This window comes from Erinaceus europaeus, chromosome 2 (assembly GCF_950295315.1).
Source record: "Erinaceus europaeus chromosome 2, mEriEur2.1, whole genome shotgun sequence".
Taxonomy (NCBI): domain Eukaryota; kingdom Metazoa; phylum Chordata; class Mammalia; order Eulipotyphla; family Erinaceidae; genus Erinaceus; species Erinaceus europaeus.
In genome coordinates this window covers 10,371,862-10,398,717 of record NC_080163.1, presented here as the reverse complement: position 1 = coordinate 10,398,717, position 26,856 = coordinate 10,371,862, and the positions used below count along the sequence as shown (strand labels likewise).

At 53.1% G+C, this 26,856-nt stretch overlaps 2 protein-coding genes across 5 annotated transcripts; both read left to right on the top strand.

Moving 5' to 3' along the window:
• The first annotated feature begins 1,793 nt into the window (after nucleotides 1-1,793).
• Nucleotides 1,794-21,821, top strand: CCDC9 (coiled-coil domain containing 9). 4 transcript variants are annotated; one of them, XM_060176812.1, is made up of 14 exons: nucleotides 1,794-1,895; nucleotides 3,518-3,592; nucleotides 3,720-3,824; nucleotides 6,057-6,161; nucleotides 6,584-6,829; nucleotides 13,570-13,653; nucleotides 13,733-13,906; nucleotides 16,650-16,831; nucleotides 18,851-18,897; nucleotides 19,004-19,136; nucleotides 19,430-19,520; nucleotides 19,607-20,024; nucleotides 20,364-20,456; nucleotides 21,319-21,821. In XM_060176812.1, exons 2-14 carry the CDS (start codon nucleotides 3,590-3,592, stop codon nucleotides 21,420-21,422), a joined length of 1,785 nt encoding a protein of 594 aa, XP_060032795.1. In that variant the 5' UTR covers nucleotides 1,794-1,895; nucleotides 3,518-3,589; the 3' UTR covers nucleotides 21,423-21,821. The 4 variants fall into 4 exon arrangements, with proteins under 4 accessions (XP_060032795.1, XP_060032777.1, XP_016049155.1 ...); XM_060176794.1 differs by having other exon boundaries at nucleotides 1,816-1,872; XM_060176787.1 differs by lacking the exon at nucleotides 1,794-1,895 and adding an exon at nucleotides 2,698-2,922.
• Nucleotides 21,822-22,465: 644 nt separating this feature from the next.
• Nucleotides 22,466-23,502, top strand: INAFM1 (InaF motif containing 1). The gene has a single exon (XM_060176820.1). It carries the CDS (start codon nucleotides 22,846-22,848, stop codon nucleotides 23,239-23,241), a length of 396 nt encoding a protein of 131 aa, XP_060032803.1. The 5' UTR covers nucleotides 22,466-22,845; the 3' UTR covers nucleotides 23,242-23,502.
• Nucleotides 23,503-26,856: the final 3,354 nt, after the last annotated feature.

Below are 26,856 nucleotides of genomic sequence, written 5' to 3'. Positions count from 1 at the left end.
ATGTGTGCTTAACCCACTGCACTACCACCTGACCCCCCTCTACAAAATATTTTAAGAAAGAATTTCACATGAGGTGTAGAAAAAAAAAAAAAGAGGAGGGGGTGGGTGGTGGTGTGCCTGTCTAAGTGCACACAATAGAGTGCACAAAGACCCAGGTTCAAACCCCTGGTTCCCATCTGCAGGAGAGAAGCTTCATGAGTGGTGAAGCACTGCTGCAGGCCTCTGTCTCTCTCCCTATTGTCCTCTCTCCATCTCAATTTCTCTCTGTCTCTTTATGAAATAAATAAAGGAGCCAGGTTGGTGGTGTCCCTGGTTAAGCACTCACATTACAGGGCTCAAGGAACCAGGTTCAAGCCCCCAGTCCCCACCTGAAGGTGGAAAGCTTCACAAGTGGTGAAGCAGGGCTGCAGGTGTCTCTGTCGTTGTCTCTGCCCCTTCCCCCTCAATCTCTCCTTGTCTTTATCTAAAAACATTAAGAGAGAAAGATGTATAGAAAGAGGAGCTAGAGAACCTCTCTAGTACATATGGCCCTGGGAAGTGAACTGGAAGTCTCAGATATGAAGATCCTAAACTTTGCCTGCTGAGGTGTTTTCCTGTCATCACCTTGAATTTTTTTTTTTTCTTTTTTGCTAGAGCACTGCTCAACTCTGGTTTATGGTGGTCTGGGGATTGAACCTGGGATTTTGGAACCTCAGGCATGAAAGTCTATTTGCATGTGAATTATTTGCAAGTCCTAACGTTATTTATTTATTATTTATTTTTACCAGAGCACTGCTCAGCTCTGGCGTATGGTGGTGCAGGGGATTGAATCTGGGACTTTGTAGCTTCAGACCTGAGAGTCTCTACATAACCATTATGCTATTTACTCTTGCCCATTATCTTTATTTATCGGATAGAGACAGCCAGAAATCAGTAGGGATAGAGGATGATAGAGAGGGAGACAGAGAGACAGCTCTGCTTCACCACTCGTGAAGCTTTTTCCATGTAGGTGGGGGCCGGAGGCTCGAACCCAGTTCCTTGCACATTGTGACATGTGCATTCAACCAGGTGCACCACCATTCGACCCCCAGCCCTAACTTACTTTTAATTATTAATTTTTGAAAAAGTTGTCTTTTTCACTGTGCCACCTCCCAAAACACAACTAATTTTTATTTCTGTATTGTTTTTGATAGTGTGGTAGCCAGCAGGAAAGAGAGGCAGAGACAGAAGAAGATACCTACAGCACTACACATACTCCATCACTCCTGAAGCTCCCCCCCCCCCACACACACACACACGCAGGTGGGGACTAGGGACTTGAACTCGGGTACTTTTTCGTGGGAACCTGTGTACTTTACAGGTGAGTAACACCACCTGCTCCCAAGCGACCTCATACTTTTTAAGTTTAAAAACTGAAACCACTCAAGACTGGGTTGCACATGATCCAAGTGGCTTGTGTTGATGACTTTCATGCCTGAGGCTATGAGGTCCCAAGTTTAACCCCCAGCACCTCCATAAACCAGAGCTGAGCGGTGCTCTGGCTAAAGAGAAAAGTTAAACTTTCTGCAGCTAACCAAAGATTGCATTGCTGTGCGTGTTGTAATCCTGGCAGATCTGTAGCAGCCATGGCCGTAGTGCCTGCAGGTGGAGGTGAGAGAGAGAAAGGAAACTCAGGAGGCAGAAGGAAGCCTAACAGGCCCATGGGACACCTGGGCAAGCGTCGCTCCCTTCTCTCCGAGGGTGCGCGGCCCCTTTAAGGTCCCCCCCCCCGAAACACGCCTGGGGACCGGAAGCGGCCCATGCCATCTCCCCCCCTTCACGTGGTGCGCGCGGGAAGTGACGCGCGCGGCCCGGGAGCTGCGGACGCGGAGGCCGACGGAGCCGGAGTCTCGGGTGCTGTGGGGTCTCCGGGACAGGTGACCGGGGGAGGGGGCCGGGAGCGCGCCCGGAAGGGCGGGGCCTGGCGGCCCACTTGGAAGGCGCGGGCTCGGGAGGAGGGAGCAGGCGTCCGTGGGGGCGGGGTCGGCACTCCACGGGGGGCGGGGACAGGACACCCACCCGGGCAGCTGGCGGGCGCGGGCAGGGCAGGACGTGAACTGTTTGGCCGGGGGATGTGGGCGGGGCCTGGGCGGGGATGGTCAGCGAGGGGCGGGGCCTGGAAGTTGTGGTGGAGCTGGGGGCGGGGCCAAAGTGTTCCCAGAGAACGCGGGGGGCGTGGCCAGCGCGTTCCTGGATAGTGAGGGGCGGGGCGGGAGCGCTGTGAGAGGGGCTGTGAAGTTTCGCGGGAACTTGAAGCGGGTTCCGAAGGCGGGCGCGTGTCACGAGGGGCGGGGCCTAGGTGTGACGTGTGCCCCAGGGGCGGGGCCTGGGAAGTCTGGGAATGGAGTGGGAAAGTTTGGCGGGAGGCCGGGTCGGAACGTGGGAGGGGGATGCCTGGAGGCAAGTCTTCCTGTTTTTTTCCAGTCCCCTGGTGCGTCTTTGGAGGGGCGGGGCCTGGGAAATCGCGGGTGACTAGGAGGCGGGGACTGGAGTGAGGGCGCGCCTGGAAGCCTGAGACTTGGGGGCGTGGCCGGGGTAATACCGCGAGAGGGCGTGGGCGGGCTTTAGACTAGGCTGGGGAGGCAGCAGCGGGGCCAGACCGCCACAGGTGGGCGTGGCCTCAGTAATACCGCGAGAGGGTGGGCGGGCGTATGCTGAGGAACCCTGGGGGCTGGGGGCGGGGCCGGAGTGTTGGCTGGGAGTGGGGGGCGTGGCCCTGGGCGTGGCTCGAAAGTTCTTGGCTGGGCCTGGGCCTGGGCCACTGTGTTACCTGGTCCGGGCGGCTGCCGCTTTTCTCTGGAAGGCCGGCGTTGTGGACGGCTAGTGCTCACCGCCGAAGTCGGGTTTGCCCAGGAGGTCCCGCAGTGGGTGCCGCATCTGGTTTCAGACCCTCGATCGGGCGAGGTGTGGAGTAACTTTTCGGGGCGCTGGGGGAGGACTTAGCGTGCATGAGCTTTGACTTGTGAGACGCGGGTCGGCGTGTGGGACGTGGGGTTGCAGCTTTGGGGGAGGGGGTGGGTGTTTCTTGTTCGCGGGGACGTGGTTGGGCACTAAAATGGGTCGGGGAGGTGGACCTAGGACGGATTCCTGGCACAAGTTGCAGAGGGTGTAGCTCTGGGTGCAGGGTGAGGAGGCCCGCACTGGAGGCTTCCTTTGGGGTGGGGCGAGGCCAAACTTTCCCAAGGTGGGTGTGACTCCAGTGTTTAATTAGGCAGTGGGTGAGTCTCAGTTTTTCCCAGGGAATGGTCGGTCTCAGTCTCGCATTTGCAGAAGGGATGGCGGAGATGATGGACAAGCAAAGAGACTCTTAAGCCTGAGACCCCGAATTCGTAGGTTCAATCCCTGACTCCACCGTAAACCAGAGCTGAGCAGTGCTCTGGTTAAAAAAAAAAATCTCTTGGGGTACAAATGTATTTGTGAAAAGCCCCCAACATGGCAGGGGAGGAATCAAAATATTAGGAGACCTTTGATTTAATATATATTTTTTTCCTGCTCTTAGGAACTCCTTAGCGCTTATCTCAGATTCAGCGGTGGTGTTTTGTTGGGGCTCTGGCCCCATCCAGCCAACAGAATGGTGAGATGGAAAACAGGGTCTCTGGAATTGGGACTTTGGAAGGAGAGGACCCAGGCACCAGATTCTCAGACCCTACAGTCAGTGCACTGAGGTGGGTAGAGGCATTTCTCACTGTTCCCCTTCTCAGGCAGCCACGCTGGATCTAAAATCTAAGGAGGAGAAGGATGCGGAGCTGGACAAGAGGATCGAGGCTCTTCGTCGGAAGAACGAGGCCCTCATCCGGCGCTACCAGGTGCCCTAGCCCTGTCCTGGGAGACCCCACCCCCTCTCCTCCCCGCAGTGAGTTTCCCTCACATCTCCCTTACTTAAAACCTTCTCATGGGTCCCCATCGTTGTGAGGATAAAAGCCATAGGACTCAGCCTGGCATTCTCTCCTTCATCCCATCGTTCCATCATTCGTTCTCAAATGCTCCCCAAGACCTGTATCAGTAGGTGCTGGGGAGACTGCTGTGACCCAGAAGCTCTGGGCTTATCCCAGTAGAGCTTCCCGACCATTGTGAGCACAGACCTGTCTGCAGTTAGTGTGAATGGGGGCCCAGGGAGGGCTCTTGACTCAGCCTGGAGGATATTAAAGAGCTCCCTGGAGGAGAGGATTCTGAGCGGTAAAGGCTCAGAGGACACTGGCTTATTGAAAAATAAAAAATTCAGAACTTGCTTCAGGTGGAGAGAACAGTTTGTGCAGAAACGTGGAGCTCGGGGCTTGAGGGAATCACTCGGTGGTAGAATGTACATTTTTTTTTTTTCCTCCTCCAGGGTTATTGCTGGGCTCGGTGCCTGCACCATGAATCCACCGCTCCTGGAGGCCATTTTTTTCCCCCCTTTTATTGCCCTTGTAGCTTCGTTGTGGTTATTATTATTGCCCTTGTTGACGCAATTCGTTGTTCGATAAGACAGAGAGAAATGGAGAGAGGAGGGGAAGACAGAGAAGGGGAGAGAAAGATAGACACCTGCAGACCTGCTTCACTGCCTATGAAGCGACTCCCCTGCAGGTGGGGAGCCGGGGGCTCGAACCGGGATCCTTAGCCGGTCCCTGCACTTTGCGCCACATGCGCTTAACCCACTGCGCCACCGCCCGACCCCCTAGAATGCACATTTTTTAAAAAAACTATGTATTTATTTAGTTATTATTTATTCCCTTTTGTTGCCCTTGCTGTTTTATTGTTGTAGTTATGGTTGATGTCTTCGTTGTTGGATAGGACAGAGAGAAATGGAGAGAGGAGGGGAAGACAGAGAGGGGGAGAGAAAGATAGACACCTGCAGACCTGCTTCACCACTTGTGAAGCGACTCCCCTGCAGTTGGGGAGCTGGGGGCTCGAACCGAGATCCTTAGGTCGGTCCTTGCGCTATGCACCACATGCGCTTAACTCACTGCGCTACCGCCCGACTCCCTAGAGCGCACTTTTCACACATACGACCCCTTATGCCTAATTAAAAAAAAAAAAGCAAGGAAATTAATTCAGAGCTTGAAACTGCAATTTCCATTGGGGGTTATAGACTAGGAGACCCACTAGGTTACCGGTTAGATGTCTTCCTGATGGCTCTAGACAGCCATGGAAAACTGAGCAGAAGAGGAGGCAGACCAGAACAGCTCTTAAGGAAGATCTCCTCCTGTGCACTGGTGGACGGGGGTGTCATTAAAGAACAGAAACCAAGTGGGAAACTGGGGCAGGAACTCTGAGGGGAGAAGAGGTGCTTGAGATAGGGCTGTGGTGATTAGTGGGCGGTGGTGGAAGGAGGTAAGGAGAGAGATCCAGGATGAGACCCAGGCCCCTGCCACAGATGACACGGTAGGTAGTGGGGCTGATACTGAGCTGGGAGCTGAGAAGAGGGGTTTCACTTACTCATTCTTCATGCATTCACTCATTATAAAAAGCATAAGCATATGGAGTTTCTTTTGTGTGCCAAGCAATATCTTAGGCTCTGAGGCATAGATAACGTAGGTCCTGCTGGGGGCGAGAGCTGACAAAACCCACACCACAGCAGACAGTGAACGGGAAGTGGAGAGCTTGACAGGGGAGCTGGCCTCTCTAAGCTGGTCAGGAGTGGTGTCAACAGAAGGGGCCGTGGGGGAAGAATATCCTAGCAGAGGGAACAACAGGTGCAAAGGCCCCGAGCAGGTGCAGCAAGCCTCTTTGTTCTAGGAACAGTAAGGGGGATGGGTAGTTGGGGAAACAGGTGTGAGCAGAGGTTGGGCCAATTATAAGGCCACACCCTTGACCCCAGAGGCCGTGGGATAACTTGTGTCTTGCTTAGAGATGGGCCCTAGGGGAGAACTCTGAGCAGGGAACAGGGAGTTAGAGCTTCAGACAGTGAAGTGACCAGCTTTTTTTCTTTTTCTTTTTTTTCTCAAGCTTAGGAGAGAGACTTGAGTGGGGTCCAGACAGGGAGAAGTCTGGGAGGGGTGCTGTGGGAACCCAGGTGGTGGGTGGGGATATTGACACTCCTGCCTCTCTTGTGTTCCTAGGAGATTGAGGAGGACCGCAAAAAGGCTGAGCTTGAGGGAGTAGCAGTGACAGCTCCCCGGAAAGGCCGCCGCTCAGTAGAAAAGGAGAATGTGGCAGCTGAGGTGGTGAGCTTGGTGGGGAGGGGGCTCATGAGGATGGAGCATGGGGACACTGCCCCACATGTGTGGGTACCCTGGGTCCAGCGCCCTGCCTCAGTGACTATATGTATATATATATATTTTTTCTTTAAATTTTATTTATTTTCCCTTTTGTTGCCCTTGTTGTTTTTATTGTTGTAGTTATTATTGTTGTCCTCGTTGTTAGATAGGACAGAGAGAAATGGAGAGAGGAGGGGAAGACAGAGGGGGAGAGAAAGATAGACACCTGCAGACCTGCTTCACCGCCTGTGAAGCGACTCCCTTGCAGGTGGAGAGCCAGGGGCTCGAACGGGAATTCTTATGCCGGTCCCTGTGCTTCGCGCCACGTGCGCTTAACTCCCTGCACTACCGCCCAGCTCCTGGTGACTATATTTTTATCCCCTTTTCAGGAAAAGAACCTGGGTCCCTCCCGGAGGTCTCCTGGGAACCCCCAGCCACCAGGACCTAGCAAGGGAGGCCGGCCATTACCCCAGCAAGGAACCCGGGCAGGCCCAGGCCGATCCTCCCGCAGCTGGGAGGAGAGTCCAGGGGAACACTCTCGAGGAACTGGGGGCCGTGGCCGGAGGGGCCGAGGCAGGGGGTCCCCTCATCTTTCTGGAGCTGGAGATGCATCCACTAATGACCGAAGGTCCAAGGTAGGAGCTGGGAAGTGACTGGAGTCCTTTGACTGGTGCTGGGCTAGGCTGAGGGTGTTTCTTCCCTGGTACGTGCTCTCTGGCTTGGAGAGAACTCTGCTGGAGCCACCCTAGGCTGCTGCTTACTCAGCGACGCGGGAGAGGAACCAGGAACTTTCGTGGCTGAGCGGGAACGCAATGCAATTCTGTCTTTATTGATCAGAAAAGAACTGCCTTTATACCTTCCGGAACGGAAGTGCCAGGCCGGAAAAGGAAATTGGTAGGATAGGGGGTGGAGAGGAGCCTGCAAGTAGCAAGCTTCCATCTAACCAGTGGGGATTAAACCAGTGCCCTGCATGCAGGGCGAGTCTCAGACAAAACGATGATTATGTAAGTAGACCGCAGCATTAAGCAATGCAGGGGGGGAACCTGGCGTGATGACCAACATGGATAGAAACAGAAGGGGTCTTTAGAAGCAGAATTAGCCAGAGGAGAAATGATGACCAACAGACTGGTTTCTGTCTTTCTACTCCTAAAGGAACTGTTTGTTGTTTGTCTTTCTGTGCCACCTCCAGGACTGCTGCTTCCCCAGCCTCAAACCAAGCCAAATCATTTATTGATTTTTGAGAGGGGAGGATGGGGGGCATGTGCCAGTTTTAGCAGATAGTGGTGTCAGGGATCAAACCTTGAACTGCTGGGACCACACACATGCACATCTGGTGCATTACCTCTGTGCTAGCTCTCTGGTCACCACACTTCATGCTTTATGATTTTTCTTTTCTTCTCTCTTTTTCTTTTTCTCACTTTTTTTTTTTTTCTTCACCAGAGCACTGCTCAGCTCTGGCTTATGGTGGTGGCGGGGATTAAACCTGGGACTTTGGAGCCTCAGGCATGAGTGTCTCTTTGCATAACCACTATGCTATCTACCCGCCCTTGTTACACTGTCCAGATAGAAATTGAGAGGGGAGGGGTAGTAGACATGGAGAGAGAAAGAGGTACCTGCAGCCCTATTTCACTATTGGGGAGGCTTCCCCCCTGCAGGGGGGAGTAAGGGACTGGAACCCAGGTGGTAATCTGTGTACTTAACTTGGTATACCACTGGCAGGCCTATTATTCTTTTTAATTATTATTTGTGTGTGTGTTGGACTGGAAAAGTGGCTCACTTGAATAGCATGCTGCTTTGCTATGTGCACAGCTCAGGTGTGAGACTCACCCCCACTGCACTGGAGAAAATATTTGGTACTGTCGTCTCTCTTCACTCTCTCTGTCCAGGCTCCATGTTTTGCTAGGTACCTGGCTAAGATATTGCAGCAAAAGACACAAGAAAGCCAGCAGAAGGAGAGGCACGTGGAGGGACATGCAGAGTCCAGGATTGGCTTCCCAAAGGCCTCTTTCTCAAGGGCAGTTAGGGCACTGTAGCCTGTGTGAAGGCTTGTCTACCAGGGCCTGTCAGGACACTCAAGAGACCGTGTGTCCAGGGGGTTTATGGTGTTTGTATTTACTTTTTAAAATTTTTAAAAAATATTTATTTTATTCCCTTTTGTTGCCCTTGTTTAATGTTGTAGTTATTGATGTTGTCGTTGTTGGATAGGACAGTGAGAAATGGAGAGAGGGAGGGAAGATGGGAAGAGAAAGATAGACACTTGCTTCACCGCCTGTGAAGTGACTCCCCTGCAGGTGGGGAGAGCTGGGGGTTTGAACTGGGATCCTTAATGCCAGTCCTTGCGCTTTGCGCCATGTGCATGTGCGCTTAACCCGCTGCGTTACCACCCTTTTATAAAATTTTTTATATTTATTTATTAATTTTCTCTTTTGTTGCTCTTGTTTTTTTATTGTTGTAGTTATTATTACTATTGTTGTTGTCATCGTTGTTGGATAGGGTAGAGAGAGGAGGGAAAGACAGGGGGAGAGAAAGATATACACCTGCAGATCTGCTTCACCGCTTGTGAAGCGATTCCCCTGCAGGTGGGGAGCCAGGGGCTCGAACTAGGATCCTTACGCTGGTCCTGCGCTTGATGCCATGTGCGCTTAACCCACTGCGCTGCCGCCCGACTCCCTGTATTTACTTTTTTAAAACTGGAGCACTGCTCAGCTCTGCCTTATGGTGGTTGGGGGATTGAATTTGGAACCATAGAGCCTCAGGCATGAGTGTCTCTATGCAGAACCATTATGCTATTCACCCCCTACTCCTGCTTGTGTTTTATTATTTATTTATTTATTTATTTATTTATTTATTTATATCTTCAGGGTTACTGCTGTGGTGTCCACTGCTCCCAGAGGCCATTTTTCCCATTTTATTGCCCTTGCTGTTGTCATTATTGTTGCCATAGCTGTTATTGTTGTTGGATAGGACAGAGAGAAATGGAGAGAGGGGGGAAGACAGAGATGGGGAGAGAAAGATAGACACCTGCAGACCTGCTTCACCGCTGGTGAAGCAAACCCCCATGTAGGTAGCGAGCTCGGGGTTCAAACCGGGATCCTTGAGCCGGTCTTTGCGTTTGTGCGCCTAACTTGCTGCGCTAACGCCTGACCCCCTGGTGTATTTATTTATTTATTTATTTATTTATTAATCTTTTGTTGCCATTGTTTTTGTAGTTATTGCCGTTGATGTCGTCATTGTTGGATAGGACAGAGAGAAATGGAGAGGGGGGTGGAAGACAGAGAGAGGGAGAGAAAGACACCTGCAGACCTGCTTCACCGCCTGTGAAGCAATTCCCCTGCTGGTGGGGAGTTGGGGGCTCGAACCGGGATCCTTATGCTGGTCCTTGTGCTTTGCGTCGCCACCTGTGCTTAACCCTCTGTGCTACCGCCTGACTCCCCCTGGTGTTTGTTTTTATATGACACTGAGGAATAAACGGCATTACATCTGTGTGATATCACTGAGCCACTTCTCCAGTCCCCCCTGCCCCGTTTTATTTTCACCAGAGCATTGTTCAGTTCTGGCTTATCGTGTTGTGGGAGATTGAACCTGAAACTTTGGAGCCTCAGGCATGAGAATCTGTCTGCATAACCATTATGCTGTTTACCCTCCACCCCAGTCACATTTTTTTTTTTTTATTTATTTCTTTATTGGGGAATTAATGTTCTACATTCAACAGTAAATACAATAGTTGGTACATGCATAACATTCCCCAGTTTCCCATTTAACAATACAACCCCCACTTTGCGTTTTTGTTTTTTTTAATCTTTATCTGTTGGATAGAGACAGTTAGAAATTGAGAGGGAAGGGGGTGATAGAGAGACAGAGAGAGAGAGACACAGAGAGACACCTGCAGCACTGCTTCACCACTTGTGAAGCTTTCCCCCTGCAGGTGGGGACTAGGGGCTTGAATCTGTGTCCTTGCTCACTGTAACATGTGCGCTCAACCAGGTGTGCCACCACCTGGCCCCCTGTTTTTTAAAATATTTATTCCATTTTGTCACTTTTTTTTTTTTTTTTTTTACCAGAGCACTGTTCAGCTCTGGCTTATGGTGGTGCGGGGGGATTGAACCTGGGACTTTGGAGCCTCAGGCATGAGAGTCTCCTTGCATAACCATTATGCTGTCTACCTCTGCCCTTTGAACCAGGATTCTTTTTTTAAAAAAAAAAATTATTTATTCCCTTTTGTTGCCCTTGTTGTTTTATTGTTGTAGTTATTATTGTTGTTGGATAGGACAGAGAGAAATGGAGAGAGGAGGGGAAGACTGAGAGGAGGAGAGAAAGATAGACACCTGCAGACCTGCTTCACCACCTGTGAAGCGACTCCCCTGCAGGTGGGGAGCCGGGGTTCGAACCGGGATCCTTATGCCGGTCCTTGTGCTTTGCGCCACCTGCGCTTAACCTGCTGCGCTACAGCCCGACTCCCTGAACCAGGATTCTTAAGCTGGTCTTTGTGCTTTATGTCACGGGTGCTTTACCTGCTGCACCACCACCCGACCCCCCCCTTTTTTTTTAAAAGATTTATTAACAAGAGGACCAGCACATCACTGGCACATGAGATGCTGGGGATCAAACCTGAGGACTTTATGTATTTATTTATTTATTGCCTCCATGGTTGTTGCTGGGGCTCAGTGTCTATACTACGAATCTACTGTTCCTGGAGGTCATTTGTTGTTGCCCATGTTGTTGTTATTGTTATTATTATTGTTATTGCTATCGTTATTAGATAGGACAGAGAGAAATCAAGAGAGGAGGGGAAGACGGGAGAAAAAGACACCTGCAGACCTGCTTCACTGCTTGTGAAGCGACTCCTGCAGGTGGGGAGCTGGGGCTCGAACCGGGGTCCTTATGCCGGCCCTTGCGATTTGTGCCATGTGCCCTTAACCCACTGCGCTACCACCTGTCCCCCCTCCCCATGTATTTATTTATTTATTTATTTTACCTGAGCACTGCTCAGCTCTGGCTTGGGGTCGGGTGGTTATGGGGTGATTGAACCTGAGGACCTCAGAGCCTCAGGCATGAAGATCTCTTTTGCATAACCATTGTGCTGTCTCCCTGGCTCAGGACCTCACTTTTTAAAAATATTTATTTATTTTCCTTTTTGTTGCCCCCTTTTTTATTGTTGTAGTTATTTTTATTGTTGTTACTGATGTCATCATTGTTAGATAGACAAAGAGAATGGAGACAGGAGGGGGAGACGGCGAGAGAAAGAGAAACTACCTGCAGACCTGCTTCACCACCTGTGAAGTGACTCCCCTGCAGGGGGGGAGCCGGGGGCTCAAACTGGGATTCTTAAGCCGGTCCCCGCGCTTCGTGCCGTGTGCATTTAACCTGCTGCACTACTGCCCGACCCCTCAGGACCTCACATTTTTAAGTCCAGTACTCTAGTCACTACACCATCATCCTGGCTGTGCCAGTCTCAGTTGTTTAGTGCCGTGTGTGTAAATGTGCATATCTCTGTGTACGTGTTCACGTGTGTGTAGAGTCAGGAGGAGAGAAGGGGAGCCACAACACCAAAGTGTGCTTCAGTGACGGGCTGGGCCGCGCCCTATTCCAAGTGAGCTATTTGCCAGCCCTTTGGACATTATGTTTTAATTATATATATATTTATTTACCATTGAACAGACAGAAAATCCAGAGGGAAGGGGGAAATAGAAAGGGTAAGAGCACTGCTTCACCACTTGTGAAGCTTCCCTACTGAAGGTGGTGAACTGGTGACTTGATCTTGGGTATTTGCACATAATAGGGTGCACTAAACCGGGTGTGCCACTGCCTGGCCCCAAATTAATTCTTTTCTCTCTTTTTTTTTAAGTTTTGTTTTTTTTTTAAATATTTATTTTATTTATTTATTCCCTTTTGTTGCCCTTGTTGTTTTATTGTTGTAGTTATTATTGTTGTCGTCATTGTTGGATAGGACAGAGAGAAATGGAGAGAGGAGGGGAAGACAGAGAGGTGGAGAGAAAGATAGACACCTGCAGACCTGCTTCACCGCCTGTGAAGCGACTCCCCTGCAGGTGGGGAGCCGGGGTTCGAACCGGGATCCTTATGCCGATCCTTGTGCTTTGCGCCACCTGCGCTTAACCCGCTGCGCTACAGCCCGACTTCCCTTTTTTCTCTTTTTAAAAAATTTTTTTGACTGCATGGTTATTGCTGGGGCTCGGTGCCTGTACTATATGAGTCCACTGCTTCTGGAGGTCATTTTTCCCCCTTTTGTTGCCCTTGTTTATCATTGTTATTACTGCTGCTGCTGTTGTTGGATAGGACTGAGAGAAATAGAGAGAGGAGGGGAGGCAGAGGGGGAGAGAAAGATAGACACCTGCAGACCTGTTTCATTGCCTATGAAACGACTTCCCTGCAGGTGGGGAGCCAAGGGCTCGAACCGGGATCCTTGAGCCAGTCCTTGTGCTTTGGGCCATGTGCTAAGCGCTTAGTCTGCTGTGCTACCGCCCGACTCCCCCAGATTAATTATTTTCTATGTGGTTCTGGGGGATGAATCAGGGTCTCCTATGTGCACAAATACTACTGTTCAGTGGTCTCCCCAGCCCAGTATACTTTAAAAAAAAAAATTTATGAGAAGGATAGGAGGAGAGAAAGAACCGGACATCACTCTGGTACATGTGCTGCCGGGGACTGAACTCAGAATCTCATGCTCGAGAGTCCCAGTGTCTTATCCACTGTGCCACCTCCCGGACCACTCTACTTTAAAAAAAAAATTTTCTATTATCTTTATTTATTGGATAGAGACAGCCAGAAATCAAGAGGGAAGGGGATGATAGGGAGAGAGACAGAGAGACACCCGCAGCCCTGCGTCACCGCTCATGAAGCTTTCCCCCTGCAGGTGGGGACCAGGGGCTCGAACCCGGGTCCTTGTGCAGTGTAATACGTTTGCTCAACCAGGTGCGCCACCACCCGGCCCCTCACTCTACACTTTTTTTTTGGACAAGACTTTTTAAATTTATTTTTCAATTCTTATTTATTGGATAGAATGAGGCTCGAACTGGGATCCTTAACACTGGTCCTTGTGTTTTGTGCCTTTTGTGCTTAACCTGCGTTACTACCACCTGGTCCCCCACACATTTTTTTTCTTTTAAACCAGAGCACTTCTCAGCTCTGGATTATGTTGGTACAAGGGATTGAGCGTAGGCCCTCGAAGCCTCAAGCATGAGAGTGTGCGCATAACTACTGTGCTGTCTCTCTTGCCTGAGAGCAGGATCTGAAAAGACCAGCCTCGCTGGCAGGCCCACTTGAGGCCTGCATGTCAGTTCCGTCTGCACAGCCGTAGCCGTCCCTCGGGTTGAGTGGCGCTGCTCCCTGATGCCTGGGTCTCCCTCTCCATCCCTAGGAGTGGGAGGAGCGGCGTCGGCAGAACATCGAGAAGATGAACGAGGAGATGGAGAAGATCGCGGAGTATGAGCGCAACCAGCGGGTGAGTGCCTGGCATCCGAGGGAGTCGCGCTGCCGCCCCGCCCCGCCCCGCCCACTGACCTGCTGTCCTGTGCCCACAGGAAGGTGTGCTGGAGCCCAACCCAGTGCGCAACTTCCTGGATGACCCCCGGCGGCGCGGAGGGCCCCTGGAGGAGCCTGAGCGGGACCGCAGGGAGGGCAGTCGGCGGCACGGGCGCAACTGGGGCGGCTCCGACTTTGAACGTGTGCGCTCTGGCCTCGAGCAGGAGCGGCAGGTGGGTGCCGGCAGGTGGGCCGCCCTGGCCATCTCAGTCTGCTGCCAGGCTCTCATTTTACTGGCAAGGGAGTTGGGGAGGCGGTGGCTGTGCCCTCAGCCCTTCACCCTCAAATATAGGACCGCAAGCTTTCTGGCCACACAGCTTTGCTAGGTCTGCATGACTCCACCATTCCACGGACATTGCTCTGCCATCCCCAGTAGAGGGTGAGAGAGCGATGTCACTGCACTGTCCCACCTTGAGAATCCTTCCTGAGTAAGATACTCCCAGTTTGTGGCGGGGGCTTGAACCTGGGTCCTTGTGAGGGTAAAGTGTGTGCTCTACAGGGCGAGCCTTTCTCGTCATTTCTCGTTCTACCACAGTGCTGCTGAGCTCTGGCTTGTGATACTGGAATACTGTGTATTTAAAAAATTAATGGTTAACCTTTTTAATTTTTATTTTATTATTTTTTTAATATTCCCTTTTGTTGCTCTTGTTTTATTGTTGTAGTTATTATTGTTGTTGATGTCGTTGTTGTTGGATAGGACAGAGAGAAATGGAGAGAGGAGGGGAAGACAGGGGAGAGAAAGATAGACACCTGCAGACCTGCTTCACTGCTTGTGAAGCGACTCCCTTGCAGGTGGGGAGCTGGGGGCTTGTACCGGGATCCTTACACCGGTCCTTGTGTTTTGCGCCACGTGCACTTAACCCGCTGCGCTACCGCTCAACTCCCCCCTCTTTTATTTTTAAGCAGAGCTCTGGTCAGCTGTGGTTTACGGTGGCTCAGAGGATTGAACCTGGGACATCAGAGCCTTGGGCATTAACGTCTTCTGCATAGCCACTATACAGTCTGCCTGTCCCACTTTGTTTTGTGGACCTGTGGCCTTGTACATGTGTGATTTCGCTTTTTCTGGGTGCCTTCTCCAGATATAGAGAGACAGACAGCTTTTGGAGACCACAGCACCAAAACTTCCTCTGGTGCCACGCTACTTGTGGCATGCCAGGGGTGCAGATCTGAGCTATGCACATGACAAGGCAGGTTACCTACTAGGTGAGCTGTCTCGCCAGCCCGACTCCTTTCTTATCCAGAGAGACAGAGATGCCATGCTACTGGGGCTTTCCCCACTGCCATAATACCTCCCATGTGGTACTTGGCCCCCAACCTGAGTCATCAAACCTGAGCTGTGGGCATGGCACAGCGCATATTCCTCTTGGTGAGTGCTTTTGGTTCTGTTCACTTTTAAAGAAATTGGCTTTGTGAGACAGACACATGAAGTGCCAGGGACCAAATGCAGGTCCTCGTGTACAAATCCAGCTCTACCTACTGAACCACCTGCCTGGTAGTTGATGCTAGTAATCATGTCTTGTGCCTGCGGTTTCTGTGTGCAAAGACACTCTTATTTTGGGGTGGGGTAGGGAGAGAGAACTGGCATATGAGCTGCTGGAGTTTGAACTCAGGACCCTGAGCCACAAACTTTGAGCTCTACATGCTGAACCACGTTCCCGGCCTTGTTTATTTACTTATTGTTTACATAGTTCATTAATTTGCTCGGGAGAGAGACACCTGCAGGACTGCTTCATCACTCGTGAAGCTTCCCCTGCAGGTAGGGACTGGGAGATTGAACCCAGGAGTAGAGCATTGTAACATGTGCACTCAACCAGGTGCCTGCCCTCCTTATTTATTTATAAATACTGACATAATTGTGTGTGCGTGAGTGAGAGCGAGAGAGAGGGAGAGGGCGAGGGCAAGGGTGTGCACGCGAGCTGGTGCTAGGGATTGAAGCTAGCACCTTTTGGGGCTCAGGCATGCAAGTTGGTGCTCTATCAGGCTGAGCTGATTCTTTGTCCTAGTCAAGCAACTTTATAGCTTAATTTTTTTTCTTTTAAATTTATTTAGGGTTGGGGAGATAGCAAAATGGCTATGCAAAAAGACTTTTATGCCTGAGGTCCCAAGGTCTCAGGTTCAGTCCCCAGCATACCAGCCAGAGCTGAAGAGTTTGCTAGTGAAAAATAAATAGGTTGGTGTGCTGGGGAGACGGCATAATGCTTTGCAAGAGACTCTCCTGCTTGAGGCTCTGAGGCCCCACATTGAATCTCTAGCACTGCTATCAGCCAGAGCTGAGCTGTGCTCTGGTAAAAAAAAGTAAGTTTTCTTTGTTAGTGATATTGGGGGTGTGTGTAAACCAGAATATCACTGTGGCACATGGATTCTGGGAATCAAACTTAGGATCTTGTGCTGGAGAACCCAACGCCTTAGCCACTACGCTACCTCTCATAGCCTTCATGTATGTTTTGACAGTGTTGGCTCCTTACAGATTTTAGTTTTTCTTTCTCTTTTGGGTGTCGGGACTTGAACCCAGGCTCTCATACCTGCATGCTCTGCTTTCCCACTGAGCTCCATCCAGCCTAGTACAGATGTTAGTAATGTTTCCGGACACTTCCGGGGTGTCAGGCCCTGTCTTGGGTGCTGTGGATGAGTGTGGCCTTTATTCTGGTGGAGCGAAACAGTTGAATATGTCATATGACGTCAGGTTATGGCAGGTGTGAAGGAAGATCTGCAGGATGAAGGGTGGGGGTGGGTGGGGGGGTGAGGGTTCTACAGAACCAAGAGACGCCCGGAGTGGCCTCTGCCTGGGTGCTACTCGAGCCAACCTGGTTCTGATCTTCATGTGACCCAGGGCAGGTGGCTGGGGTCTGGGGTGGGAGTCTGGTTGGGTGGGTTATAGGGAACAGGCCCTGACCACCTGTCTTCTTGTGGGGGCAGGGTCGCCGGGCTGGCCCGGGTGGTGCAGGTGACATGACCCTCTCCATGACGGGCCGGGAACGCTCGGAGTACCTGCGCTGGAAGCAGGAGCGGGAGAAGATTGACCAGGAGCGGCTGCAAAGGCACCGCAAGCCCACAGGCCAGTGGCGGCGGGAGTGGGATGCAGAGAAGACTGATGGCATGTGAGTCTCCCCTCCTGCAGCCCAGCTCTGAGCCTCCCATGCTCTGGCTTCTCAGCTGCAGAGCCAGCAGGCAGGTGCCCCCACTGCCTCTCGCCAGGCACGCAACACATTTTAACTAGCTGTGTGCACTGGGGGTGAACTGCAGGTCTGTGCGTGTGATGCTCGAGCTACCTCCCTGGCCCCTAAAGAAGATCAACGAATACGAGAGAGAAAACCCAGAACATCGGGCTGGGTGGTGGCGCACCTGGTTGAGCGTGCATGTTACAGTACATAACGACCTGGGTTCAAACCCTCAGTCCCCACCTGCAGGGGGAAAGCTTCACGAGTGGTGAAGCAGTGGTGCAGATGTCTTTTTCTCTCCCTTTCTATCTCCCTCTCCCCTCTCAATTTCTAGCTATGTATATCAAATACATTATTAATAATAATAGTAATAACAATAATAAAAAGCCAGAGCATTGCTCTGACACGTGATGTTGGGGATCGAACATGTGGCCTTGTCCTTGAGAGCTCAGTGCTTCATCCACTGCTGCCTCCTGGGCTGCTTTTATTGTTATTATTTTAAGATATGTATATGTGTATCTATAGTTTTTTTATTCCCTTTGTTGCCTTTGCTGTTTTATTGTTGTAGTTATTATTGTTATTGATGTCGTTGTTGTTGGATAGGACAGAGAGAAATGGAGAGAGGAGGGAAAGATAGGTGGGGAGTCGGGGGCTCAAACTGGGATCCTTATACCAGACTCCCTAAATATATCTTAAAATAGGGAGTTGGGCAGTAGTGCAGCGGGTTAAGCGCAGGTGGCGCAAAGCGCAAGGATCCGCATAAGGATTCCGGTTCGAGCCCCCAGCTCCCCACCTGCAGGGGAGTCGCTTCACAGGCGGTGAAGCAGGTCTGCAGGTGTCTATCTTTCTCTCCCCCTCTGTTTTCCCCTCCTCTCTCCATTTCTCTCTGTCCTATCCAACAACAGTGACATCAATAACAAAAAAAAAAAAAAACAAGGGCAACAAAAGGGAATAAATAAATATTAAAAATATTTAAAAATATATATTTATAAATACTTATTTAGGATAGGGCAGCAAGGAATTGTGAGGAGGAGATAGAGATAGATAGAGACCTGCAACACTGTTTGACCACTAATGAAGCTTCCCCCCTTCAGGTGGGGACCAGGGGCTTGAACCTGGATCCTTGCACATGATAACCGGTGTGTCACCACCTGGCCCCTATTTTATCATTTTTGTCAGAGCACTGCTCAGGTCTGGCTTATGGTGCTCAGTCATGAAAGTCTTTTGTGCCACTGCTATCTCTTGGGTCCTCCTCTTCACATTCTTAGAGAGTCAGGGAGCAACCACAGAACTGCTCCAGCATCTGTAGAACTCCCCCTTGCTCTGTGTACAGTACTCCTGTGTGGTGCTGGGACTCAAACTCAGGGCTCAGCTCATGGGAGGTGTGTGCTACACCTCCTGGGCCCTCCCCAGGCCCCAGACTGTAGTTGTAGATGGAGCTGATTTTGGTAGGAGGCATATGTGCAGAGGCTCTGAGATCGGAGCTCTGCTGAGCCAAGGCTAGGGATCATTTACTTTTTTTATTTAAAAAAATTGTTTTAAACTATATTTATTGGATAGAGACAGCCAGAAATTGAGAGGGTAGGGGAGATAGGGAGGGAGAGAGAAAGAGAGACACCTGTAGCCCTGCTTCACCACTTGCAAAGCTTTCCCCCTGCAGGTGGGGACCGGGGGCTCGAACCCGGGTTCTTGAGCACTGTAACGTGCACTCAACTGTGTGTGCCACCACCCGACCCCAGGATCATTTACTTTCCACCTTTGTATTTGGGGGTCAAACAAATACGAGTGTATGAATTTTTTTCATGCTCTATGAAATTTTTCTCTTGTCCCTCACCCGATTGTGTCCCTTGCTAATCTGGCTGCCCATCCATCTTTCCTGTTTTCCTGTCATGATTTCCGGCCCCACCCCTCCTGCTCCCTCTACCTCCCCAGGTGCCACCTCACCCTCTCTCTCCCCAGGTTCAAGGACGGCCCAGCCCCTGCCGTTGAACCATCCCACCGCTACGGTGAGTGGGTGTCCTTGGGTGGGCTACAGCATAGCAAGCTGGCCCCTGCATTGTGGTGGCCTGTGCCATGTCCATCCTGTCCCACATTCTCCCTGTCCTGTTGTAGATGACCAGGCCTGGGCCCGGCCCCCCAAGCCCCCCACTTTTGGGGAGTTCCTGTCCAAGCACAAAGCTGAGGTCAGCCGCAGGAGGAGGAGGAACAGCCGACCCCAGGCCAAGGCAGCCCCCCGTGTCTACAGGTGGGGCACCCCTTCTCTTGGCATGTTCTTCCCCCAAGGAGGCTGTGGGCTTCTTTCCACTAATGCATCTCCCATTGTGGCTTACTGTGTCTCTGGGTTTGGTCTTGGGAGTTTGGGACCTGGCTCTCCATTTTACCTAAAGCTGTTCCTCCTCTTCGCACCCTTCTCACTCTGCCATGTGCTCACCGTGACCTTGGCACCTGGGGGACAGTTCCCAGCTTCTCTCTTGGGAGAAACCAGAGGCGGGAAGCCCCTTTCTGCTCCATCCCCATGCCTCCCTCTCTCTCCTTCAGTGACCACGATGATCGCTGGGAGACAGAGGAGGCAGCATCCCCAGTCCCTGAGACCCCACAGCCCACTGCTCCCGAGGAGACACCCACACAGGTAAGGAAGGTGGGCTTTAACCTCAGGGAGCGTGGGGGTGCCCGGGGCCCCTATTCTCTCCCTGACCTGCTTTGTATTCCCCGCAGCCGCCCAAGACCTCAGCCCCTGCCCACCGGCCTCCTGAAGATGAGGGAGAGGAAGAGGAAGAGGTGGAGGATCTGGCAGAGGGGGAGGAGGATGGAGAAGAAGACGATGAGGAATGGGAAGATGTGAGTGAAGATGAGGAAGAGCTGGAGGAGGAGGAAGAGGAGGAGGGACAATCAGCCCAAGACCAGCCACCTCAAGAGGCCGAGCCCACCAGTGGCCCCGGCAATGAGCAGTCCCACCCAGCGACTCAGGGGCCTGAGGAGTTGGGGTCCAAGGAGTCGGAGCCACTCCCCCAGGACTCGGCTGCACCTTCCAGCCCCTTCTCCACTGAGGGGGGCCACCAGCCTGTGCCTGACTGGGGTGAAGAGATGGAGCAGAATTCCCCCCGGACCGCCCACCCGGCTGACGCCCTCTCGGGTGAGGCCTGGCCTTTTGGAAATGCATGAAGCTGGCTGCTTGTGTGTGTGCTCAGGGTGCAGGGCAGGGGGGCCTTCGGGCTGGGCCCCAGGACCCTTTGTGCCCCACCCCCAGGTGCCCTGAGAGGACACTTTATGCTCCACACCTGCTCCCCATCCTGTCCCTGTTCAGGGCTGGGGGAGCCCTTCCCCTAATAAAGAGTTCACACACACCGATGACACCCCCCTTCCCCAAGTGTGTCCTTGTACCCCTTCTCATTCCGTTCCCTAGGGCCCTCTGTCATGAGTGGGGGTTGATATTTGCAGGGAGAGGGCTTGACTGGGTCACCTCCTTCCCCAGGAGGTGATCAGCCAGCCCCTGCTCCCCTGGAGAGTGGGCACAGCCTCCGAGGAACCCAGAAAGCTGAAGAGGATGGGTCTGAAGCAGCTCCAGGTGGGGACTGGCTGGCTGGGGTCTGTCTTCTCTTCTGGGGCTGTGGCTTTGGCTGTGGCTGGTGGGAGTGGGGAACTCCATGGAAGGTTGTGGGAGCTTCAAATGCTGGATTGGGAATGGAGAGGGAGGGGTGGGAAGTCTCTGAGGGATGGATTAGAAAAGTGGAAATAAAATTGTGTATGTATGGGGTGGGGGTGGTAATGGTGGTGATGAAGTGGAAGAAACTAGAAGTAAAATCCAGGGTTTAAAACTATAAAGGGGCAAAAGGGTCTAAGGACAGGATTAGAGATTAAAATAAATTGGGGTGGGGACGGGGAAAGAAATGGAAAGGCCAGAATGAGTGAACCAGTGGCAGTTTTTGAGGTGTAAGGGCTGCAGTAGAATGGACATTGTGACCCAGTTTAGAAGCTTGGGCCTGATGGACTAGCAGCAAGAGCTGGCCCTCCTTGCCCCACTTGCACTGGCAGAAGCTGTGGTAAACGGGGGTCTCCAGTAGGGTTAGGATTTGGGGGCAGAGCCAAGGGTCTGTGTGGTACATCTCAGGTGGCAGGCATGGGAGGGGTAGTCAGGGCTAGCATTGATGGGTCTGGGGTGGGCTTGGAAGGTGAGTAGGGGCAGCAGGCACAAGTGCTTTGCCTCTGGCCAAGTGACCCTGATCTCTACAGATTATTCTGTGATTGTAAGCAGGTTGTCACCAGTAGGGTATGTGCATGCTTCCTGCGTTCATCCTCTAGGCTGGAAGGACTTGGGGCGAGTAAGCCGCTTAGCGTAGGGATGAGGAGCTGGGACCTTGGCGTGACCCCGGGGGCTGGGGCGCTGGGCGAGTTCTGTTCCCGCCGTTTACCGCCCTTTCTCTCCCCAGAGGCAGGCCCGGAGGGCCAGGAGACAGCGGAGATCACCGACTTCCAGAGGGTGCGTTTCTGCAAGGTGGTGGCGGCCGCTCCGCCCCCGGGGGCCGCCCGCTGACTGGCCTCTGCCTGCACTAACCTCCTGGCTCTCGCCCCACTGCTGCTTCCGCCTCACCGGGCTGCCAGGCTGGAGTTAACTGTCGGGGGAGGAGCCAGGGCAGTGGCCTAGTTTCACAAATGGGGGCACCCTGCAGCTACCCACTAAGCGGGGGGCCAAGGTACCCCGACGCCCGCAGCCCCCCGGCCGGGTTTGCAGTCTCCAGAGATTTCCGAAGGACTTGAACTGTTCTGCTTTGGGGCCAATCGATTAAACGCAGTGCTTCCGCTGACCTTTGAACTGTGTCTTGGGAGGTGGGGGCAGGCTGGGTTTCTGTGCTTGGCGGGTTTGCCTTGGCGGGAGGAAAGGGCCTCTGCATCTCCACTCCCTCTGATGCACATCTTCCCTGACTCCCCCCCCCCCCCCACAGGACTCCCCGACTTCCTGAAGACTATAGGGGGCTCTGGAGCCTCCCCCTTTGCTGGGAGGGGCTTAGTCTGCACTCCCAGACTGTTTTCATGCACCTGCCCTGCACCCCGGGGTTTTAGGGACCGGGAGGCGTTGAGGGTGGTAGAGGAGGGGGCGTGCCGGGTGTGGGCAGCGCCGGGCCCTGGGGCCGGAGCTCAGAGTGTGGGAAGCTGGCGGGGCAGCCTGTGCCCGTGGGAACCGACTGAGGTGGAAGTTTAAGGGAGGGCGTGCTCAGAGGACGGTGCTGGGTCTCCTGGAGAGAGGGGATGGGACACGGAGGGAGAGGGTGCGCTGGAATCCGAGGCTGGAGTCCAGTTCGGAGAAAGTAGCACTGGGGCGGGGCTACGGCTACTGGGCCGGGGGGCTGGGGGCGGGGCCAGGCGCTTGGGAAAAAGTCGAGTTCCGAAGGGGCGGGGTTTGGACTCCGCGCCCGAGCTCTAGGGGGCGGGGCCAGACGTCGGCGGCACCTGGGTTCCAAGGGGCGGGGCCAGACGTCGCCGGCACCTGGGTTCCAAGGGGCGGGGCCAGGCGTCTGGGCGGTGCTTGGGCTTCAAGGAGTGGGGCCGGGTTTAAGTTCCAAGGGGTGGGGCCAGTCTTATTTGCGGAGCCTGGGTTCCCAGGGGGCGTGTCCGGGGCGTGTTGTGGGCGGGGCATGCATTGGGCCGTGGGAATAAGAGCTAGGTAGGTCTGCTGGAGGCGGCGGGGCCGAGAGGTGCTAGGAGACGAGAGCGAGCCTGGGGCAGTGGCAGAGCCTGCTGGGGGTCGTCGTCCACCCCGCGGTATTCGCGGCTGGGTGATGGTTGGCGGGAGGAGGCGGAGGAGAGGGCGGGCCCGGGGAGATGCGGGCCGGGGTGGGTGTGCGCGGGGCTGAGTGGGCAGCGGGGATGCGGGGCGGGCCCGGGAGGGGGCGGGCCCCTGGAGAGGCCTCCGGGGCGCGGGCCGAGGCGGGCGGCGCGGGGCTGAGTGGGCAGCGGGGATGCGGGGCACGAGCTGCGTGGGCGGCGGCGGCGAGAGCCCAGGGGGCGCCGGGCTGAGCGAGGGTCCACGGGGTCGCTGGCTGCGTTTGGCCCCGGTCTGCGCCTACTTCCTGTGCGTGTCGCTGGCCGCCGTGCTGCTCGCCGTCTACTACGGGCTCATCTGGGTCCCCACGCGGCCCCCCGCCGGCCCCGCAGGCCCGCCGCCCAGCGCGCCGCCCCCGCCCTGCGCCCCTGCGCCCCCGGCCGCCGCTGCCGCCTCCTGCCTCCCGGGGGCCCCCGGCGGGCCGCCGCCTCCCCAGCTCGACCTGCCGCGGAGCCGCCGCCGCCGCCGCCACCCGAGCCGCCCGCCGTCCGCACAGACACCGGAGGCCGTAGGGGGCCGAGGACCGGGGTGACCTCCCTTCCACCCGCAGCTGCCCCTCCGCGGACGCCGCATCCCTCGCCGAGCCCGCGTTCCCTCCCGGTGACGTCGCCCCGTGGAGGATGGGGGGCGGGCGGGCGCGGGTCCTGCACCGCCGGGAGGGGCGGGTCCTCCCTCCCCCACCTCGCCTGCTGACCCCCCAGCCCCTGCAGAGACCCTGACACAGAACCCCCAGCCCTCGCCGCTTCTCCATGAGTCTTCGTGTCTATGTGCAATAAACTCCAGCCCCAGCTGCCTCCTGCGTGGTCTGTCGCGGGGTCTGCGGGGGACATTTCGCCTCCCAAGGCCTGTCGTCTCCTGCCCCGGGAAGGTGGTGTGGGTCTCCCCCCTTCCGCCATCGTGTGGATTTGGGGGGGGTGCGAGGGAGGGGCAGAAGCCTGTCTGTCCAGGGCAGCTGAAGGTCAGACAGCTTTCAGTTTTATTTATTTACTGATTTAGGTCTGGCTTTCAGTACAGGTGTCGGCGGACAAGCTGAGGGACGCCATCCTGTAGCAGCTCTGGAGGGGTGGGGGGGCGGACGGGAATCGTGTCCAGGGAGAATGGGATCCTGGGATTGCTGTCAGTATAATCACGGCTTCAGGACAGGACTCAGCAGCGAGTCAGAGAGACGAGGGTGGACAAGCTAATGGCGAGACTTCTCTTGGCTTCATGGAATCCAGACATAAAAGCGCTGCACTGCCTTGGGAGACAGGGTTTCTGGTCTGCAGTGATGCTGGTAGATCAAGGTTTCCATGTGGAAGGGTGCTGGATCCTCCATGTGGGAAGCCTGTGTCCTGCCCAGCCTCCTCCCTTGAGCTGGATGAAGACTTCCAGAAGAGTGAGGCTGGGCCTTCTCCCTTGCACCAGGCCATACGTGTGGGTTGGGACTGGGCTGGAGAGGGGGGGCGGTGTCAGTCACTTTGTACACCTATTCTTTCCAGAAGGCGACTTCAGATCTCAGGTGAACTGGGTACATGTATGGGGTACACTCCATTCTTTTTCTGGCAGTGACAGTGGTGCGCCAAGCCTGACCTTGAGATGCTCAGATTCAAACCCCAGCATTGCTTCTCAGTAGCTGTACTGCTTTGGGCAAATTACTCACCCTCTCAAGGGTTGTAGAATGAAGAGGTTAGCATTTGTCTTGGAGAATTACTCTGGGAATTAAGCTAGTAGCCTAAAGCCTTTAAAACAACAATTCACCGGGGTGCGTGGGTTGGGGGTTGCTGGGTAGTAGCACACCAAGTTATGGACCAGTGCAAGGATCCTGGTTAGAGCCGCTGGCTCCCCACCTGCAGGAGGGTCTTTTCACAAGTGGTGAAGCAGGTCTGCAGGTGTCTATCATTCTTTCCTGCTCTCTGTCTTCCCCTCCTCTCTCAATTTCTCTCTGTCCTACCCAGCAAAAACAACAACAATGATAAACATCAAGGGCAACAAAAGGGAAAAAATAGCTTCCAGAAGCAGTGGATTTGTAGTGTAGGCACCGAGTCCCAGTGATAACCCTGGAGGCAAAAAAAAAAGTCTTTTTGCATAACCATTATGCTCCCACCCACTAATATTTATTTTATAAGACTTGGGAGTCAGGCAGTAGCGCAGCGGGTTAAGCATACGTGGCTCAAAGCGCAAGGATCTGCGGAAGGATCCTGGTTCGAGGCCCCCCCCCCCCAGGTGTTGAAGCAGATCTGCAGGTGTCTTTCTCTCCCCCTCTCTGTCTTGCCCTCTTCTCTCCATTTCTCTCTGTCCTATCCAACTACAATGACATCAATAACAACGATAATAACTACAACAATAAAACAAGGGCAAAAGGAAAATAAATATTAAAAAATTTTTAAAAAGCAACTTCCTAAAAAAAAAAAAGACTGTTTTCTTTATTTTTTTAGTTTATTCCCTTTTTGTTGCTCTTGTTTTATTGTTTTTGATGTCGCCGTTGTTGGATAGAACAGAGAAATGGAGAGAGGAGGGGGAGAGAAAGATAGACCCCTGCATGTTGGGAACATGTGTAAGCCTGATAGAGCTTAGGGAGAACCACCCCCATCTTTGGATGAAGGTCTGAGAAGATAACCTCTTGGTAAGTCTCTCTCAACCAAGGTGAGCATAAGGGGGGAAACTCAGACGTGGTTCTTTCCTTCTTGACTCTCAGGCCCACAGAAACCCCAGTACTTCCCTCCATTAACTGCAGGCCACATGGCCACAGATTCACTCATTCAAAGTCACCTTCTGATCACAGAAGAACACACCTTATCACACACTTCATCACACACCTCAGACCCCAGACAAGAGAAATTCCAAACTATATGGCCTTTTGATATCCATCTTCTCTCTGTCTCACCCTACAGGTTTAACCCCTATGCTTCTCTCAAATACCTTTGATAATTAAGTTGCTTGTGTCATGGAAAATAACTGTTTTTTATCTCATCAATTCCTGTCATACTAGCCCCCTACCTTGGGGGCATGCTGACTGTTAAGAAACCTGTAATTTCTGTCATATTTCAACAATAATCACCTCCATTGCTTTTCTATTTAACTCATGTCAATTTTGCTAATAAACGGACTCTAGGATTCTGGGACTCAAGGACTCAGATTCTAGATTCACGCTAAGAGTCCCCTGGTGTCATTTACTTAGTGTCACCCCTGTCGTGAGCGAGAAAGAACCAGCCCGTTACCTTTCCCCTGGAGGCCACCCTGCCAGAGAAGGAGAGAGACACCCCGAAACCTGCAGACCTGCTTCACTGCCTGTGAAGCGACTCCCCTGCAGGTGGGGAGCTGGGAGCTTGAACTGGGATCCTTAAGCCAGTCCTTGCCCTTCGAGCCACCTGCACTTAACCCGATGCGCTACCTCCCAGCTGTTTTCTTTTTAAAGTATTCGTTCTGGATAGAGACAGAACATGAGAGGAAAAAGGGGGAGAGAGAAACATACCTACAGTACTGCTTCACCACTCTGGAAGCTACCCCCCTGCAGGAGGGAACCAGGATCTTGAACCCGGGTCCCTGCACACCCTCTTGTGTGTGCTCTGTTGGGTGTGACACCACCCAATTCCTTAAAAGACTTTATTTTTCAGTGAGACAGGAGAGAGAGAACCAGACCACATGGTACATGTGATGCTGGAGATGGAACCTGGATTTTTGTCATGAGTTAAGATTTCTTTACTGGGGGTTGGGCGGCAGCGCAGCGAGTTAAGCACATGTGGTACGAAGTGCAAGGACTGGTATAAGGATCCCTGTTCAAGCCCCCGGCTCCCTACCTGCAGGGGAGTCGCTTCACAGGCGGTGAAGCAGATTTGCAGGTGGCTTTCTCTCCCTCTGTCTTCCCCTCCTCTCTCCATTTCTCTCTGTCCTATCCAACAATGACTACATCAATAACAATAATAACTACAACAACAATAAAAAACAAGGGCAACAAAATGGAAAATAAATATATATTTAAAAAAATACTTCCGTTATGTATGAGTGTGTCTCATAAGACAAAAGGAGAGAGGCAAATCAGAACACCACTTTCGTACACTTTGTTTTGGAGATTGACTCAGGAACCTGAGACACACATGTCAGATGCTCCACCAGTTGAGCCATTCCCGGAGCTGCCCTAAATTATTACTGTCATTATTATTTGCCTCCA